The sequence below is a fragment of the Nesoenas mayeri genome (genome assembly GCF_963082525.1).
Source record: "Nesoenas mayeri genome assembly, chromosome: 1".
NCBI classification, from domain to species: domain Eukaryota; kingdom Metazoa; phylum Chordata; class Aves; order Columbiformes; family Columbidae; genus Nesoenas; species Nesoenas mayeri.
In genome coordinates this window covers 150,987,773-151,007,902 of record NC_137541.1, presented here as the reverse complement: position 1 = coordinate 151,007,902, position 20,130 = coordinate 150,987,773, and the positions used below count along the sequence as shown (strand labels likewise).

General features: G+C 36.9%; 1 protein-coding gene across 2 annotated transcripts in view; it reads left to right on the top strand.

The window, feature by feature from the left end:
* Positions 1–20,130, top strand: part of CUL4A (cullin 4A) — a 37,449-nt gene that overhangs the window by 872 nt on the left and 16,447 nt on the right. For both annotated transcript variants that reach the window (XM_080346764.1, XM_080346765.1), the window contains exons 2-9: positions 65–180; positions 5,236–5,340; positions 7,488–7,556; positions 9,328–9,401; positions 10,907–11,069; positions 13,581–13,670; positions 15,020–15,102; positions 18,191–18,258. In XM_080346764.1, coding sequence (XP_080202890.1) covers positions 65–180; positions 5,236–5,340; positions 7,488–7,556; positions 9,328–9,401; positions 10,907–11,069; positions 13,581–13,670; positions 15,020–15,102; positions 18,191–18,258 — 768 coding nt within the window. The remainder of the gene's footprint in view (positions 1–64; positions 181–5,235; positions 5,341–7,487; positions 7,557–9,327; positions 9,402–10,906; positions 11,070–13,580; positions 13,671–15,019; positions 15,103–18,190; positions 18,259–20,130) is intronic.

Here is a 20,130-nt window from a genome sequence, read left to right as displayed (position 1 = left end):
TGAAGCAGAGTGAGAAGGGTTGGTACAGACTCCCGTTTTCAAGTAGCTATGTCTTCCTTCACAGAAAGACCCAAATTACCAGATAATTATACTCAGGACACCTGGCAAAAACTTCATGAAGCGGTGGGAGCGATACAGAGTAGCATTTCTATTAAGTACAACCTTGAAGAACTCTACCAGGTAAGGCATGTAGGATTTTCCATTTTAACATTTCCATTTAACTGCTTTGGGACTTCCACATATACATGTTTGCCATAATGCATTTTGATTTATTAAAAGCTGGTTATATTTTCTGAACTGTTCGCTCTATACCTTGTTTCTAGTTAGTCTGAAGTTTCGTATAGCAGTTCGTTGGAGAGTTACCAGGATCAGGGCCCATGAAAAAAGCAGTTCATGCTGGGAGACACGAAAAACTGTGCCTGAGCAAGGTTGAGATTTAAGTCTCAATCTCTCCATTACAGTGCCTACTCAAGAGGACAAAGAGGGGATGTTGCTCTCACTGAGTTATGCAGATACATATTTTATGATGATTTATCTTTTGTATGTGCTTTGGTCTCTTGTGAATAATTATGTTGAAATATTTGTTTTTATTAGATAATAGCAATTAGACTTCAGCATCAGTACCATTTGGGGAATTAAACAACAATCTTGGTTGAGCAGGCAACAAACTTTCAGTTTACCTGTGGTTACATTTTCATAACAATCAGGATCTTAGCTTTTTTATTAAAATGGTGAAAAAGTATTTCTGGAACATCTGGACTACTAGGTAGGGTAAAAGAGAGAAATAACTCAAACTGTTTATTGCTTCCTATTTTCTTCATTTTAATATGGTTTAGTTTTATGTTATTTTAAATGTGTGTGCTTTGAGATATTTAACTGAAGTAATTGTTTACGGTGGTTGAGTTATAAAAACTACTGATGCACTAAATTGTGCTACATTGCTTAAGTGCTGAGTTTTCTGTGGGTGCAGAATCTGCAGATGTGGATCTCATTGCCAGATGAGAATTTAAGACATTATTATGCTCACCTAAATTATTCTAAATGTTCAGCTGAGGTTGTTTTGATGTTTTCCGCAAAGTGCAGACTGTGAGAGAGGAGAAAGCCAGCAGTCTATATCGGGTCCGTGCTCAAGAAAAACAGGATAAACTTGAGAGCTGACTATACTTGTCTCTGTGATTAGTTAGAATATATAATGTATGGGTTTAGAATGGCTGATTATGTAAATGAATATTGACTTAATATAATTTATTCCTTTTAAATAGGTGATGTGTTCATTTATTAATACTTGCAGATTTGCAGAGTTCATATTATGTAATACATTTTATGGTTTTAAACTCAGCGTTTGAAAAACCGTGCTTTCTCATGCCTGGCTAAAAACAAAACAAAAACCAACGCGGATGCTTTAGGCATTACTGAATTTGTTTTCAGAGGTTCAGAAATGAGATTATAGTAATATGGGTATGAAATTGCCAGGGTACAGACTTGAGTTTTGCAGAAGAGGAGAGAGATTTCAGATAAACCCTGAAGGGAGAACTGTACTTCTTGGGTTTTTGGGTTTTTTTTTTCTGTTTACCTGCTTATTTGTGAAAACTGCAAGGACAGTCCAATAATCTGTAAGGCAGTGGTGCAAATCAGCAAGATTGCTGCCCAGTGGGTGGCGGTGGTCAGAATGCCAATGCATACATAGGTACCTACTTTCCTGCCAAAGGAATAAAAGATGAAGTTCAGCATCCGTTGGAAACCTGATCTGTACTTACAGATCACTTTAACTGCCTGTTGGTGAGCACCAAGTCATCCACAAGGGAAAATGTCACTCTGTGTGCATCAGTTCTTTTTATCAGGGCTTTTTTATTTTCTTTTCCCTTCATCTATATGTGATGTTGTGGGAGGAAGTGAGAGGTCCACTGGAGTTCATTGTGGTGAGTGGGCTGGTGTACCAGTCTGCCTTGGAGCTTTCTGATTTATTTATTTAAGTTGGCATAGTGGCTGAGGAAAAACTGAGGAACAGCAACAAGGCTTTGTGGGAAGCCCAAAGTACACTCCTTTCCAGGCATTAGAGGCAGCACGGGATCAGGCATGAAGGTGCTTGGCAGAGATGCAGTCAGTGAGCAATGGGAGGGTGGCAGCCAATTTTTTGTGACTAAAATAGAAATGATGTCTGGAATTGGTGGTAGATTGCACAGGTTTTGATAGAAGTAGCTTATATTTGATGGAATAGAGAAAGTGGGGCAGTGCAAAAAATGGCTAAGTGAGGAGTGAATGATAAAAATAATGGAAAAAGAAAATTCCCTTTGCAGCAAGGTCCTAAATAACCTGAAATGGGGCAGCACTGCCCTTCTGGAGGACATTGAGTAGGACGGTGTAGAAGTAAAGGGAAAAAGAGAATTATGGGAGTCCTGGCCAGGCTTTTATTTCGATGGATGGATATGAAGGGCTATGTCTTAGGAAACACAACAAACTACCTGCAAAATGATTGTGTGAATACCATTTTTTTGCAGATGTAATTTTACCTACTTGTTTTAAGACCAGCTGAAAACCACAACACAGGCACTGTGTGATAGTTTCATTTGCTTTCTTCAATATTGTATCAAAATCAAGGAAGCCATAGCTGATGTGCATTTAAATGAAGTGCCATCAGATAGGTTCAAATTACCGCAGGGGGAAGATCTCTGGGAAGCAGATTCTAGATTCACTTTATGTTTTGTAAGACAAACTCTTAAGGATGTTAGAACCCATAGAGGAAATAATACAAGAAGTAGCAATAATTTGCATGCTAAATGTTAAAGCAGAAGGCTTTGCTCAAAACAGACTGTTAAAGGTTGATTTGAAACAGTACTTTTACTAGATTTGTGTAGGCGAAGAGTCTAAAAGTGTTGTCTTTCTCATATCCTTGTAGATGTGATAATTACTATAGCTTTTTTACAGACTAATTGCATGTAAGATGAATAAAAGTCAAATCAAGTTTCTTCAGAGAGGCAGCAAAAACTCTGAATGAAAAAAAAAAAAGGTGAAGGAGGAAATTACTGGATTTCATGCCTCACCCCCCCAATTGAAAAAAATAAAAAAGCAGAAGCAGGTAATAGAGGCTGCACTGAGGTGATGTGGCTGCAGTTTGAAATATCCTGTAAGCCAGCACGGTTGGCCAGAGAAACAGCCCTGCTTTGCCTCTCACCTCTCTCTCAGTCCGTGGACTCGCCCATGTGTTTGAGTGGTCTTCAGGTGAAACAGAGTGAAGAACATTTACTAAGGCTTTGACAAAGAGTTACATGCTTGCATTAGGCACCGTAACATTTCATATTGCAAAGAGATAAGACCAAAAAAAGCTAACGTTTGGAAAAAAATGAGTAAAGGCCAAGCACTGGGAAAGTACTGAAACCTTGTCCAAGTTCATTGATACTATCAGAAAATCTGTCAACAAAATGTGAGGCTGTAAATCCCCTGTAGCAAAGGAAAATGTTCTTGGGTCAGTTTTAGTTGCCTAGGTGAAATAGTGCTTTAAATCTTTGGCAGCGTTCTCTGCAGTATCACCTCAGTGTAAAGGCATTTGAGGTGAAGTTGGAGGAAGAGACAGCTGGATTTTTAGTTCTGAAAATTGTATCCGACTTCTTTGGATAATTTTGTATGAAGCGCTGAATTGCCAAAAATACTGTATACTTTACAGTTCTCACAGAACATTTGGCTGTCTTCATTGTGATTCATTTCAGATGCTATGGTCTATTAATAAAATAATTTATTGAAATACAGCACACAAGTTAAAATAAAGTGTGCCTGGAACAGAGTCTAAATATAGGCAATGGTATCCAGCAAGGCTACGTTTTCTCTTTGGCATTCTCATTGAGCTTCTTGTGAGGAAAAAATGTGACTGTAAGACAATGTAATTACTGAATAGCTGAACAGCAGTATGCTAGAGATGTCCAGAGCTGTCTCACTATAGTTTGGGTCAGCTGTGTAACAACTCAATTTACATTAATATAGTGATGAGAAGAACGTGCGTTGTTTGATATTTATTTATTTATTTTCCTCCTTCTTAGCTATGGATAAATACTCAACCCATGAGGTCCCAATAGATCAGTACAAGTCTTTATTTAACAATTAATGTGGGTTCTTTTTTTTTTTCTTTATTTTTCCCCCTTCAGTTTATGTACCTTAGCACAAGTACGTGAATCAGTGGAAATATTTAGAAATAAATAAGTTAATAAAATGACGGGAAAACAGCTTGTCCTGGTTTTGGCTGGGATAGGGTTAATTTTCTTTCTAGTAGCTAGTATGGTGCTGTGTTTCGGATTTAGTATGAGAAGAATGTTGATAACACACTGATGATTTGGTTGTGGCTGGGTAATCAAGGACTTTTTCAGCTTCCCACACTCTGCCAGGTGCACAAGAAGCTGGGAAGGGGCAAAGCCAGGACGGCCGACCCAGGCTGGCCAAAGGGGTGTTCTGGTGTTACTTACCATATCACATCATGCTCAGTATATAAGTTGGAGTGAACTGGGGAGACAGATACCTCTGCTTGGGAATGAATGGGCTATTGGGTCACAGGTGGTAAGCAATTGCATTGTGCATCACTTGTTTTATATATTCTATTATTTATTATTATTGTTATTCTTATATTTTCTTGCTTTGTTGTCCTATTAAACTGTTCTCATCTCAACCCATTAATTATTTTCCTTTACAATTCTTTCCCACACCCCACTTTGGGGTATGAGGATGGGCAATGAGTGAGCAGCTGTGTGGTCCTATTTGCTGGTTGAGGTTAAACCACAACACAGCTGTATTAATTTACTATTTAGAGAGAGTGGTTGAAATGTCTGCCTTAAAGTTATTAAGAAGGGAAAATACTTGGTATGATCGTGTTACTCCAAAAAAAAGTGTGTCTGTGCATGCACTGGAGGATGCACAAAATGGACCTACAAGTAGAGTTTTGCTGTTGAGCAGTATTCATGGGGGGAAAATTCTTGTAATGTTTAACAGCACAACTGACCCAGATAGTGATGGTGAACCTTGTCTGTACATAAGATTTCACAGTATAAGAAGGGACCAAAATCAGAAAGGAATCAGAAGTCTGAAATTTTCTATGTATTTTGATAATTTCATTTTGATATTTTGGTTTTGTGCAGAGCTTGGACAGATAATGCTAGGTTTTTTTTTCCCTCTTTGTTGTTGGCCTTGATTACACAGGCACAAAAACTTCAATTTTTTAAATATCATTTGTAATCTCTTTTTGGTTTTTTTTAGGCTGTTGAAAATCTCTGTTCTTACAAAGTCTCTGCTACACTGTACAAACAGCTGCGACAAGTCTGTGAAGATCATGTAAAAGCACAAATCCTTCAGTTTAGAGAATATCCTTTTTTCATGCACAGAAATGGTTAGAATGGTTCGTTTAAGTCGTTATTTTTTAAAACAATACTGTGTAAAAAATTACGCCAGTAATTGTCAATATGTTAAAGAGGTTCTTTGTTGACCGCTTACATATTTTCTAATAAGGCATAAACAACTTTAGTCATCTGGGTGAATATTTTTTGTGTGCAGATAAGTAGCATGCTAATAACAATTTACTTATCATTTTAATAGGAATGTAAATTTTACACCCGATGTAGAAAATTTCAATAGCACTTTCAGATTTTATAGCAGGTATGGATTGTTATGGTGGAGGACTAGTGGAGATACTTACTGGAGCAATGGTTTAAAAAAGAAAAAAAAAAAGTCACCACAGTAATTTTCGACAACAGCGTCTTCTTTAAAAGAATTCTCAAACATACAGTACACTCGTTTGACCAGTAGTAACTACTAGTCCGCCGCAGCATGTCATGGAGGCATCTAGTGAGCCCTTCAGGTATGTCATTTGTGCATTGGGAGCTCTAAGTTCAGAAGATCACTTGGCTGTCTTGGGACGCACAATAACCTGAGGTTTTATGGCAAATTTCCCCGTAGTTTTCTTAAGCTACATTGCTGGACTTTTCTTCTGGCTGAACTGGTCGCAGAAGCCCCTGTAGATCTCTGGATACTTGGGTGTAGCCAGCAGTTTTCTGAAACCTGTTGTACTTTTCATGCTGAGACTCATCTTTATGTGATCATTGCCTTCTGTGCAATAGCTGTGGGGTTGTACTTACTCAGGCAGTAGGGATAGATAGAGTCTATGCCCACCCGGCTCTCCCTCTGTTCCTGGAGAGTGCCTTTGCAAAAAGATGCTGCAGAGTGCCATACTGAACAGATACTACAGTACTTTGGGTGCTAGCAGTGTTTCCTAGGTCTCTGTATGTATTTCATTAGCAGCAAATGATAGCTTAAAATAGAAAGATGCAAGGGAGTGGGGCCCAGAAGGAACCTTCTTTCCAGGTGAATGCCTTAAATGTGCCTTGGATTTGGACTCTCAGTTTCTCAGTTTGCTGCATTCCCTGAATAAGTGCCTACACTCATTAAAAAAGATCTTTTTTTTTCCCATTGTCTAGCTAAGTCACAGCATGGTTTTGGTTTGTTTTTTTGAGTACTAGCTAAGGAGTCTGGCTTGTACATAGTATGTAAGAAACACTGGTACACAAATGAGCATTATGAATTCACTTTCTATATATTGCAGCTGAATTTTCATTACATTTACTCTGATATGTTTAAAATCACATCTAACTAAAAAGTACATTAGTTAGCACAGTAATCTCTTAAACATAACTGATCTCTGAGAACCAAATCTAATTGTTTGGTTTAAATCAGTATAGTCAATCAATGTTTGCATCCCTGTCTTTTCAGACTTCAGATGATCTTCTAAAGCGATGTTTTAAAACAGCTTTCTCTCCACCTCTGACAGAACGAGTGGTTTGGAGAGTTGAGAATTTTATATTTTACAGGTATACCACTTTATATCCGAAGGGCATGCAATCAATCAGGTTTAGCCAGAAGGAATTGGAGATGATACTGTGCAGGAAAGGAAGGTAAAGCCACGTCTGGATTTCCTCATATGATACGTTAGAATTCTGTTATTCATAAACAACAGTCGGATCTGTTGTGTAACGAGGAAAAATATATAGTTTACTTAGGGAGACCTGGAGATGTATATTAAAAGAGCGGTATTTGGATTTGTTGAGGATTATTTAGAACTGTAACTGCTTTTAGGAGATTAGGGTCACTCCTGTTGTGCACAGCATGAACTCATTAAACAAACCAAATAAACCTTTCTATCCCTCTCACCTCAGTTGGTGACAAAGTTGTTTTTGACACTGGTGGGATTTCTTGTTTAAATCTGTATCAAATTACACAGTACAGCCGCTAGATGGTATTACTGAAGAGCAGCGAGTGTTTTTCCTTGAAAACAGGGAGGCCTTTTGGAGAGCTGCCAGCCCCTCTGCTGAGTAGCAGCTCTGCCATTAACCATTTAGCCCTGGGCAGTCCCAGTCACATCGGAATATCCATGGAGCAGCTTTGCTGGCAAACATCATCTCCAGAATCTGGTCTCAAAAGTTACTGGCAAACGAGTTTTCCTTAATAGCCGCTGTACAGATTCTCTGGATAGTCTTTTATTTTTAAAGAAGATAAATAAATGCTGGCAAGATCATTGCAGACAAATGGTAAGTTGAATGTTTTTTCAGAATACATATCCTTGAGGTGTGAAATCTGGCAAAAAGGAGTTTGTCATGGTTTTAACTTGGGACTGTGGTACATCTCCTCCTCCAAGTTTCAATATTGCTTTTCACTTTCCCCTTTGCTTGCTGGAGGCGGATTTGTTGTGGAAAACTTATGTTCTGCTATGTTGACTCTGACTTCCATAGGTTTCATATGAAGCGGGAATATGACTCAGAAATATATTGTTGTTTCTATGGGTGGAACAGAAAACTAACCAGGCTGTGCTGAAATAGTTTGCTGTTTATAATTTTAAGTAATTGGAGAATTCACAATCTTTGCTTTTAGATCGTTCTAAGAACTAGGTTAATTTGTGACCTTTTTTTATTCCCCCCTCCGCAAAGCAGAGAGCAGAGATGATTATCCTGACTATAGGGCTAAGAAACAGGCAGATTAAGTAACCGAAACTCTCTTTCTGCCCTTCTTCTTGTCCTCTACCTCCACAATGAACTATGTTACAGAAAAAAATCCTCTCTCAAAGACACTGTGTGAATTGTCCCTTTTAAGAATTCATCATTATAATTCTAAACCAGCATTTTACAGTGACTTTTCATTGCATTGTCACTTAGTTTTGGCTACAGATGCGCAAAGTGGTTGAATTTCTATTTTTATTCCTCAAATGCACCCCTCTCCCCTCCTCCATGGTGGATGGGCAGAGGTATGTGATGTTTATCTGAAGTAAAAATGAAAAGCATTATGGAAACTATTCAAAACAAATTCAACAGTCTGATGAAACAGAGTTGAAGTTTATTGCCTCAAAAATGTAATTAAACTGGACCTCTGTTTTTATAAAAAGGCTTTTGCTATGAACTCTGTTCACTTTAATAACTTTTGAGCATATCATTTCTTTATTCTTTTTCTCCTCAAAGCAACAACCTGTAGCCAAGTGGCTTTCTCGCCCATGTGCTGAGTTAGCACTTCAGTTATTTAAGATGAAAGAATCAGCCTTGCTGCTATTTTACTTGAACATGCTTGGCTAGAAACAGTGTCAGTTTGAGAATTGCTTCAGAAGCAATGAAATCTTTCAGGGGATGAGTAGGTGGACAGCTGGGAATAGAAATCTCTGTAGCTGGCCTGGGGCTGAGTTAGTTACTGACATTCTGAATTATGCTAAACTGAAAAGCTGGGCAGTCTTTACTGAGTCAAATTAAAAATGGATTTTGAATGTGAAAAAGTAATAAGCTAAAAAACCACCTCCTTCTCCCACTTTTTAAGTAAAAATTATGTATATTTATACCTTCTTTCCCCTGTTAGAATTAATGTATCTCTATTTTTTTCATTAATTTTGGCAGCTAACTTTTATTACAAAAAAGATCTGTTGCACAGCTTATTACTGTCTCTGCTTAGAGCTTCTTTTTTTTAAAAAGCAAAAACCATGGCAGCATACTATTTCAGGCTGTTTACTGAATATTTTGGTCATAATGCTTGAATGGCTTATGTATCTCAGTAGCATTAGAACTCCTAAGAGACCAATAAAACTATTTAGTTAATGTTTACAAATTTGAAAACTGTCTTGAAGGTACTTGTCAATACCACTTAGTAATAGTATTAATATCAATAAATTACATACCAGTGGCTTTAGAAGTCACCACAAAAGTTGAAAATACATGCATCAGCATTTAAGGTGCATGTCTATGTGATGTGTTTTTTCAGAAGTTACTTTATAATTTTCAATGCCACATGATGGCAAATAGAAACATTTTCTTTATATATTTTCAGATCATGATCAGAAGCATCTTCTTGTTTTTGGATCGTACCTATGTTCTTCAGAATTCAATGCTTCCTTCTATATGGTAGGTATCCATGTAAGTATTCCTCAAATCTTTAGAGTTTGAACATGATATTATATTTCTAAAGGTTGAAAATAAATTTTTCACTTTTACATTTGATCTGTGTAATAGATCTCTAAAATTTTGTGTTAATTTATGGGAATACATGTGTCAGTGTATGCATGTGTCATTTCCTCCTTTCCCAAGAGTATTCATGTTAAAGTGAGGGTAAAGGAAGGAAAAGGTCTGTGAACATATGATTAAAAGTCAAGGTGTCTATATAGCTGTAGCTGTCCCAGCCAGGTGAGGCTGGCTCTGTGAGGAACCTCCTGGAGCTGATGCCTCTGCACCTTGACCCTGAGCCAAGTGTTACTTTAGGTGCTCCTGGTTTTGACAAAAATTCAGTGCTGAACTTCTTGCCTGGTTGCTTTTTAAATAAGATATACTGACAAGGTGCAGATCACCTTTCCAGCACTGGCCTCTTGAGAGCTGAAACCTGTGGCTCAGAGCATTGACATGAAAGCCAGTTCCCACAGATGCTGCTGTGCTTTCAGCACACAGTCACGTCTTTGGCATTCTGTTTTTCGACATCCCTCCTGAGGGGCATTTTATATCATCTCCTGAGCAAACAAATGTAGACTTTGCCAAGAATTTCTGGTATCATTATTCCATCTAAAGCAAGAGAAGATGTAGATAAAATACTGAAGTGAGAGTGTGCCTTTTCTCTGCCTGGCTGGCTTCTGTGCTCTCAGGAGTTCCTCGGGCAGACTGAGAAACCTGGCATCCTTCTCTCACCCCCTGTTTGTCCTGAGGATGTCTTTCTTCCCAACCTCTGCAGTAGTTGTCCTCCACCTCCTTGAGCTAGGCTTCGTTTTACTGAGTGTCATTGAAGGGATCTGTTCAGACTTTGTGTCTTTCTCCATCGTACTGGGAAAATTTCCCTTATTGAAATGCTGATGCATGCGGGAACATCGGAGATAACAAGTTTTACCTCAGATTCCTCTGTTTTCCTTGCCAAGACAGTGTCTAATAATTGGCTCCTTCATGGCATAGAGGCACCATTCCTCATCCTCTTAGAATGAAACAAGAAAATGGTACAGGTGATAGTAAGGTCCTAAATATACAGAGAATTCATGCTTTTAAACAAAACTTATAAATTACACATGGATTGACTGATCCAGGGAACCTTATGTTAAGGTTTGTGTTCAGGTTCTTTTATTATTTTTATAATAGTAGTTTTTTTAATAAGCAGAGAATGTTACAGTCTATAATGTGAAATACAGTCAGGCTGGTCACAGTTCTTAGCTGAAGTGAAAGCATCTGGTAGCATGTGACCTGGTATTATATTTCTTGTTATACTTTTCTTGGTGGACAGCACCAAAAGAATATACATGCCATTAATACATTATCTTTCTGTATAATATATATTCACTATATATATTTTTTATGTATTTATTTTTCTCAAACTGGCATACAGATTTTTGGAAAGAATCAACAGTGTGGTTTATTAATTTTCAATATTCACACAGGGATATGGGGCTAGAGTTGTTTAGAAATCACGTCATTAGTGACAAGCAAGTTCAAAACAAGACTATTGATGGAATCCTCCTGCTGATCGAACGAGAACGGAATGGTGAAGCTGTGGACAGAAGTTTGCTACGGAGCTTGTTGAGCATGCTCTCTGATCTGCAGGTAAGTACAGCAGACTTCACTAAAAACACCTACACTTAGAAACATGGTTTGGACTCTTCTAATTTGTGCATTGTACTGAAATAATTTTATTCTTCTAGTAAATGTGCTTCAGAATCTAGCTATTAGACTGATAAGGTTGCCTTTTCTTTACTTGATGCACAGTCTTTTATTCTTTGTGAAAGAGACCTCTTTCCCTGTTTTTCTTAGCTGACATAGTGGCCTACAGACTCTTGAATAACACGTTTCCAAGTCTTTTAGTATGTGTAATATTTCATCTGTCTTGATCACTGATTTTCTAATCTTAGTGCTGGTTAAATGTAGCAACCAAAAAAGACCACCTCTGTCACTGTAAAGAGGATTTTGGGGTCAAGATCCTAGGTCTGTATCACAAAAACATCTTTGCATTGGCAACTTCTTAGCAGAGATGCCAAGGGGAGAATGAGATGTGAAGTTATAGACAACATTTTCAAATAGATAAGGTTAATTTGTAACTTACTGGAACTTTCTATTAGCATAGATACTAAGTAACCAAATAGAATATAAGATGTATCTGGCGTATGTTGTTCTCTGGTCAACAGGGCAGCTTTGTGGGGTGTGCAGTAAAACTTAGGAGCTGTCTCTCGTTCTATCAAACTGTTGAGGTTGCTCTGTTCCCAAGTGGTACAGTGTACAGTGTTACGACACTGGCTTAAGGTTTTAAAAAGGGTTTGAAGAAGAAGACTGCATAAAAGACTATTAAATAGTCATTTTTGGTCAGGCAGTTTACCGGCTTTTCAGCCTTAAATGTTAACCCTCCTGACTCTCATCCATAACTGCCTCTAGTGTACCAGCAAAAATGAATTACTCTGTTCAAGAGAGAAGGCAAATTTCTGTTAGTTATTTTTCAGATCACATGACCTGAAGGTATGGATGTGATTTGTGCATTTTTTCCCACTTTTTTTTTCCCTTGTAGTTATTTGCCTTCTCTAAGTGGATCAGATTCTTATAGGTGTTGACCTTTTAACATTATTTTTTTTAGAAGTGTACACTGCTAAAGAGAAACATTCCCTTTAATTGAATCCTTCTTACAGATTTGGATTTAGGTGTGCATTCTGCTTTGGCTCAAAAGTGTAGTTTTCTTTTTTTTCACTAGGGAAACTAACCTAATCTAATCTGTTTTTTGGGTTTTTTTTTACAATATCTGTCACTTCATTGAGATAGACGTGTGCTTACAATCCTGTAATTTTACTCCAGGATCTCTCCTTCTCCCTCTTTCAACAGACATTAGCTTCTGGAGAAGGATTAATTAATAAAGCAAATCTTATATCTAATTTGAAAACAATTAAGCTCCTACTCATTGCTGATTTTTAGGCAATTATGCAAATGAGAACCAGCTGCTGAAAGTTGATTCCTCCTTGCATAAATCCTATTCTATAGCCCTTTCTTATTGTAGAGCTTTACACATAGTTTATGCAGAAAATAGTTCCATGGACTCTTATGTTAATGTTTTTCCAGTTACCCTGAAGGCAAGGAAGGTAAGAAGTGAAATCTAGTACTTGATCCTGTTGAACTTGTAGCTAGTGTAACACAAAGGCGGAAGCAATGACTTGATTTCTACATGTGATGCTGAATTAGTGAATTATCATGCTCTGAATGCTTGTTGAGCCAGAGGTTTCACATTTAAGTTTGCATTGGGGAAAAAAGAAAACTCTTAAAAGTACATAAGAAAAAAAAATGGTTCAGAATACAATAATGAGTTTTACAGCACTGCTATATTTTTTGGAAGAATTATTTCCTTCTATTCTTCCATGACAATCAAAGTATTTTTCTTTTTTCTTTTCACTAACCGTCCTGCTGTTTACATGTTATTCTCTATGTACCTTCTCCAGATTGTTTTAACTATTTTATATAGTTGTCTTTTCTATACTAAAAGGCTAATTGTTATGCAGAAATCTCTTATGCCTATGATTGCTGTTGGTGCCCTTTTTAACACATCACCTTGTTCCTCCCCTGGAGAAAGAGTGTTCACCTTGTTTGGTACAGTTCATTTTTCCTGCTTTTGGGGCACTGAGCTAAAGCAGGCAGATATGAAGATGTACCACTGAGCATTTTATTATTTTGCTGATGAGAATTACCTGTTTTGTGCCAATGTCTCACTAGTTGGAAGTATCTTATTGTTTTTTTCTGCAGAAATATCAGTGGGAGTCTTGAGCTCGGGTGGACTGGATGTCATTGCTGTGCTTATGTTGAGTGCTGGGTTTGGTCTGTGTACCTTAAACAGAAGCCCGTCAATTTAGAGTATTTGAGTACTGATGACTGAAACACGCTATTGCTGCACTGAGAAGTCAGCTCTGGTCTCAGTCTTTCTAAAAACAGTGGGCAGAGAACGTCTGTGTTAACATTAATATTACTCTGATGCTTCTCATAACTGTGTGTATTCTTGAGATTGTACTTGCCCCTATGCCTGACAGCCAAAATGTGCTACCCTTACTGGCAGCTTAATGTGAGTAACTAAATTAATTTCTTGAGCAGGTTTACAAGGAATCGTTTGAACAGAGGTTTCTGGAAGAGACAAATTGTTTATATGCTGCAGAGGGCCAAAGATTAATGCAAGAAAGAGAGGTAGGTACATGCTGAAGATGACTGCTTTTCTGCTAGTTTTATCTGCTAGTGAGAACTTTTGGTAGTGCCGTGATGTATTGATGATCAACAAAAGTCACTGGTGCCTAGTGCAAGCACACCTTCACAGATTTTGATGAGGACCACAGTACTGTGTCAAGTATCCAGATTGCCACGGTGTTTGAAATGCATAATTAAGGGTGGAAACCCAGTGGCATTTTGTGTAGCTAAAGCCACACTACCAGAAAGTCATTTCTACATAAAGCTTAACGGTGTGCTACCAGTATTATTTTTGCTCAAGAGCTGTGAAATATCCACTGGTATAATATTGCTATGTGCTTAACACCTGAGTAAACTGTTTACTTTTTTACTCTGTTGTTGCATTTATTTAATTGTTTTGTTCCTTTTCCCTATTAGTTGAATAGACTTAAGACATTTTTGTTTTCTGTCCTCTTGAAATAAAATTATGCTCTGTGGTGGGCAGCATGCAAATGTGGTTATCTCTGAAAAGGTATATCAAAAGCTGAGTTTTGTGGTGGTTAAAAATACAGAAGACTAGCTTTATTAATTCTATTTTAACACTGAGTCACTACAGACATTTTGACAATGCCTGTTTACATTGCAATGAGGTGAATCCTTGTGTCCAATCCTGCTCCGTTCACCTCATTGTCTCACATTCCACTGGAACCTGAGGTGAAACACTGACACAGATTTTGACACCAAGAGTCTTACTGCTTTTGTATGCCTAGTGGAAAACTGTGGGAAAACACAAAAGAAGTAACACCCTAATTTATACAGTGTGCACATGTACATATGTATGCCTGCGTGCATAATGCATCCACCTATATGCATGTACATGCATATGTATGTGCATGCGTGTGTGTGCATACATGTACAGGTATGGACATATGCATAACTGTTTTGATAATTTGAAGCCTGAGTTTCATACCTGTGTTGTAATATTTGCTAAATGTGTTAATGCTTCATAGAAACAGATATTCCACTGGAGGAACTGCCACTGAAGTAATAGCTGTATGGTTCACACCAACTGAAAATCTGCTCCAGTCTAGCTTAGTTCAGAAGGGTTTTGAAAAACATTACCTTTCTCTGAAAAATTCTCATATTTCTGTTTTTCTTTGCCTTTCGGTCAAGTGCAGTTACAAGATTTCTAATATAAAGTAGCACTGATTAATAAAAATATCAATTATGTAGTACATAACAACATTCTGGTGGAGTAGTCCTTTCCAATTTGTATTCTCTTTAAATTTGTAGTTTAAAATAATTGTCATGGAACAAGATTATCTGCTTTTCATAGTTTTGTAGTTAAACTTGACATTATCTTGTCTTGCTAGGTCCCAGAATATCTTCACCATGTTAATAAACGTTTGGAAGAAGAAGGAGACAGAGTAATAACATATTTAGACCACAGCACACAGTGAGTACAAATTTTGTCATTCTTAGCATAAGTCAAGCATCCCTCATAAGACAGTGTGATTATTTGTGGTTGGAGAAAGATGGAGATTTTTTTTCTGCATTATCTTGCAGATATTACCTTGTTGACAGTGCTTGTGATACAGCTTGCTTTTTTTAAGACTTTATCAAAACTGTTTTCCCTAAAATCAAAATATACCTTGAATAACAGGGGAAAAATTTGCCCTGCAAGATTTATCAGTGTATACCAAAGTTAACAAAATATTATATAAGAACTCAAATTTGCATTATCAAAGTAGCAGCTGATTTTAGCTATTCATGTGCTGATAAAATTAACCACAAATGTCTTGGAGGAAAGAGTCATTAGGCAAAAAAAAAAGGCTAAATTATGTCGTAGGATAGAGGACATGAACATCGCTCATAAGCAGTCCAGGATGTGAACTTAGAGTAGATCAGCTTTGGTGCAGCTGCTGCCAATGTATTGTGCAAGGCAGCTTGTCCTTTTTTCAGTCAGGTGTTGAGTAATAGTGTGTGTTTTGCTGGGGTAAGAATGTACATTCAAGTAGTGCAGCAGAGTCACTGATATGCTATAAATCCATATCTAATTTGTCCTGCAGTAAGCTGTTGCTTTTTAAATAAAGAACATAACATTTTATTGTTTAGTTTTCCGAATGATGTATTGGCATTTCATTGAGTATTAAAAGGCTAATTGAATAAAAATTATCTTTTTCACTTATTTTCTTTAGACATGTTTTATATATAATATATACTCACACACATGCGTTGTGTGTCATGGTACATATTTGAACTTGAATCTTCTTTCTGTAAATGTTGATTGCAGTGTGATTAGCTTTTTCTGGCAAAATCAGTCACATTTACTATTTCTGTGCACAAAATTAAAGCATGTATGTATTTATTTACTGTTTAAGTTTAAAAATAGGTTAATATCATTATAATTTTGGTCTATACATCAAGTTCTTGTTTTGAATTGTGTCCTTAGTTAAAGGCTTAGAAACCTACTTTCAGAAGGCTTTGCACTAGTTTTCTTTCTTTGCATTAAGAAACAGCAGTTCTTAAAACTTGTGCCCTTGAGTTGTCCTTGGGTCATATTGTCTCTCCAAGTGTGCATGAGAAGAGCAGAAGGGATGTTAACTTTAGTTACCAGGTTTGATCATAAGATGGAAATGATACTTCCAGGAGAAAACCCTCATGGGAAACACCATTCAGAATACTTTAAACCAGATTTGTGCAACACATGGAGAGTGTGTTGTTGCAGCCCCTAAAGGTATTTATTCAGCCCATCAGTATGTGCCTCCTTCTGGAGAGCTGACCAGAATAAGAATGTCCCCTGGGCAGTCAGTAGATGGCTGAGGTTGATGCCTTTCAGGCCATACAGAAGGTACCTTCAGGCTCATTCATCACCAAGCAGTCAACATAAATACTCGTTCTGCCTGTCTGCTTGTTAGGAAATAGTGCTCTGCCTCTCAGTCTCCAGCAGATGAATTGTCCTGACTTCCGCTGTAGGCAGAACAGGTCTGCTGGGGTAAAGGATGGTATTTTATACAACCTTGACTTCTCCTTCTGTTGGAGACAGTCAGAAGCTCTAGATAGCAGTAGTTGGAAATGTCAGGGAACTTGGAAGTGACCATAAAAATGGTTGTATGTGTAATGAGCAAGTGTGTGTCTAACTGGTATTTCATGTTCACTTATGACCACTGAGGGGAAAAAATAGAAAAAAAATATATGTGGTGGTGCCTCATTACTCTCTTAGTATCTGCCTGTTTTCAGTTCAGGGTATTTTCTCAACGTGATGTGGTTTGTCTGTTTGGATCTCTTTCAAATATTTGCACTGTCTCACTGGGATTCACTTCAGTTTTTCCATCTGTCCCAGCCTTTGATAAAAGTGTTCCACTGGTGCACTAGCGACCACAAGATGAATTGCCTCGTTTTGTAGTGAGCTGGCTCCCAGTTCCATCAATGATGACCCCAGTTTTTGTATTGGAAGGGGAAGTGGTCAGTTCCCTTCCACCTTTTCCCTGCCTGTCAATGCACTGTACCTCTGCTAAGTCATTTCTTGCCCACAAAGCAAAGTCCTAACTCATGTAGTTGTTTATCTTGTAGCTGCTGCTGCATACTTACAATCTCTGTTCCCTTCTCTGAACCTTTTCAAATTGTATTTTAATCCTTTTGAGATTAAGGGACTGAAATTGTGTATTGTATGGAAGGTGAGGCAAATCCTTGGTGTGGTGTTTCAGGAAAGGTCGTGTTTTAGCAAAGGTAGGAATGTAAAGTGGATGCTGCTATGTAAAAGGCTTCCATCAATAGAAATCAAGCACTTCTGTTCTAGAATATATAAATTAAGGGTCTGAGAACCGGTTTTATAGAATTTAGAAAGGAATAGTTGGTCTTTATTTGTCATACTGTAAGCAACAGTAGAATTTTAAATGTTGTAACTAATTATACCTTTGCACTTCAGACATTTATTTTTCCTTTCTATAAAAGATAAAAAGGAAAACTTGCCATTATTTTTCAGTCCTGTCTAAAGTGAGTGTCTTAAATTTTTTCATTAATAGTGAAAAGTAGAGAAAATTCAAGCACAAATTTAAAATGTTTTGCAAATTTGAATCTTGTGGTTCTAGCTCAATTGACAACTGTATAGGTGCATAACACAATTAGTTGAGAGTTTTGAACATAACCAGCATGTGTTGTATTGTTTTGAGTTCAAACTCTTGGAGGTTTTTGTTTTGCTTTGTGGTTTCGTTTTTTTCCAAGAAAGCATCAAGTTAACTTTTTCCAGAAACATTTTTGTATTGATTTTTGGTATCTAAGCTTCTCTCTTCTACTGTGTAAGAACTTGCTTTTTAATATTCAAACTTGAATTTCATTTTTAGTTACACACATGTATTATTGTTTTCTTTCTTATATCACATGCAACATTTTGGTCCTAATTTGTAGCTACTGTTTTAAGTAGAAAATTGTTGACTTTTTTTTTTAATGTATTATAGTGTAAGTTATTCACAAATATACTGTGACATGAGGCAAAACCCCCTTATACTCTAATACTTCTAATATACTTTTCTTCCTTTATTTAGGAAACCACTGATTGCTTGTGTGGAGAAGCAGCTACTAGGAGAACACTTATCAGCTATTTTGCAAAAAGGTATTTTTTAATTAATGTAATCTCTGATAAGCAACAGATTCTTCTACTCTACAATAACCATAAACTCCACAGCTTTTATTTGGTGATGTGTGTTAGCCATTGGAAAAACTTCCACAAACACAGAAAGCCAACCAAATGACTGTTGCACCCACAGTGACAAGTAAATTTTGTATGTGGAAACAAATATCTAAGATATAATTCCATATTTGTAAAGGTTGCTAAACCCCCAAAATCATATTTGACTTGCAGCAGTGGGCTTAGGAATTATACCTTTGGAACTGCATATTTCCTAGAATTATATCAACTTCTAAATGAGAGCTGCAGTTACTATTGCGGTTTCTTTTATGTGATAATCAGGTTATTTCACTGTTTTTAATACATTTAGAAAAATAAGCCTGATCACTCCATCTTAGCTATTCTTAAGCTTATAATAAACGGAAGGTAGGAATAATTAATTTTTTTGTTGAGGTATGTCAATTGTGCTTGCTCTTTAAGTCAAGTATTATTTTTAAGTAACTTATCCAGTGACACATTTGTTTATCAGTAGGTTTAACCAGAAAGTTTGTGGTCTTGTTTTAATTTGAACTTTTTCTTGGTTTATAATGTATATAAGCAATCCATGTAAATGTGGAGAGAATTTTCCAGTTCCCTTCTAGTTTCTAGTAGCCTTGTATCAGAGGACTGTCCTATATATCTTTTTCATTTGTCAGAGGAAGAGGGAAGGTTAAACGTTATAATTCAAGTTATAACAAAGCAATTAGTGTATTTGTGTCTTTAAAGAAATAGGCAGTGATGGTTGGATGTGAAGGAATGGGCATTTCTGAATTCCCTGTTCAATGCCAAAAGAACACCAGTCACATGTATTCAAGACTTTGTAACCTGTTTTGTTACATACTTTTAAGCAATGTCCATTCTTCTGATATCTCAAAAGTTTAGGCATGTGTCAAAGTTCAGGACATCTCAAAATATCACCCAAAAGTTTACCTGACATAATTCTTGAACATTGGTTGCCTTTCTGAACATGTAAGTAGTTGTAATATACAGCAGCAGTATTTTTAAGATGAAAAATATAGTAGAAAATGGGATAACTCAGTAGCGATTGAACATTCTTTGCAATCTATTATCATTTAAAAATTGGAATTAATGAAGTATGTTTCGTGAATTAGAACAGTTGTACAAAGCCAGCTACACTGATGATGTGAGTTGTCAACCCGTATAGAGTCAAGCTTTTTGGATTTTAAAAACTGCCATAAATCTTTGATACTACCCTCCAATATTACTAAAGCACCCGTCACCGACACGAGACAATGTATGTCTGATTACACTCAGACTATATTCATCATATTCTCAAATATAAAAATGTGTATATAGTAGTTATGCTTCATGTTTTGCTTTGAGCTTTGCTTCTCCATTCGTTAGCCCAAGACCTAGTTTCATGTCGAGTGAATTGATAAAGGCACAAGTTGCTTGGAAGAAATTTGTAGTGTTGTGTTATTCCATAAGTATGAGCATAGATAATTCATAGTACATTCCTAATCTAAAAAGATGGCTCACCCCACTCCACAGAAAAAAATCTGCCAAAGTATCTTTACTTAGCTTACCATTTTCTGACATTCTATAAGATCTCTTGATAAAACTGTACTCTTCAAATCAAGTACTGTTCATAAACTTTCTGTAAAAGGCTTATAGTCAGCAACTTGTTGGCAAAGTACTTCAGTTGAAGTCGTTTTAAAATATGATATCATAAATCATTTCAGCCAGTTTAAACAAGGGGACATGTTAAGCCTGAACATATCACTTGCTTTCAGAAACTTAGTCTTTAAAAGTTCATGCTTTTTAAACATGCTGGACAGCCTTGTATATTGATGTATT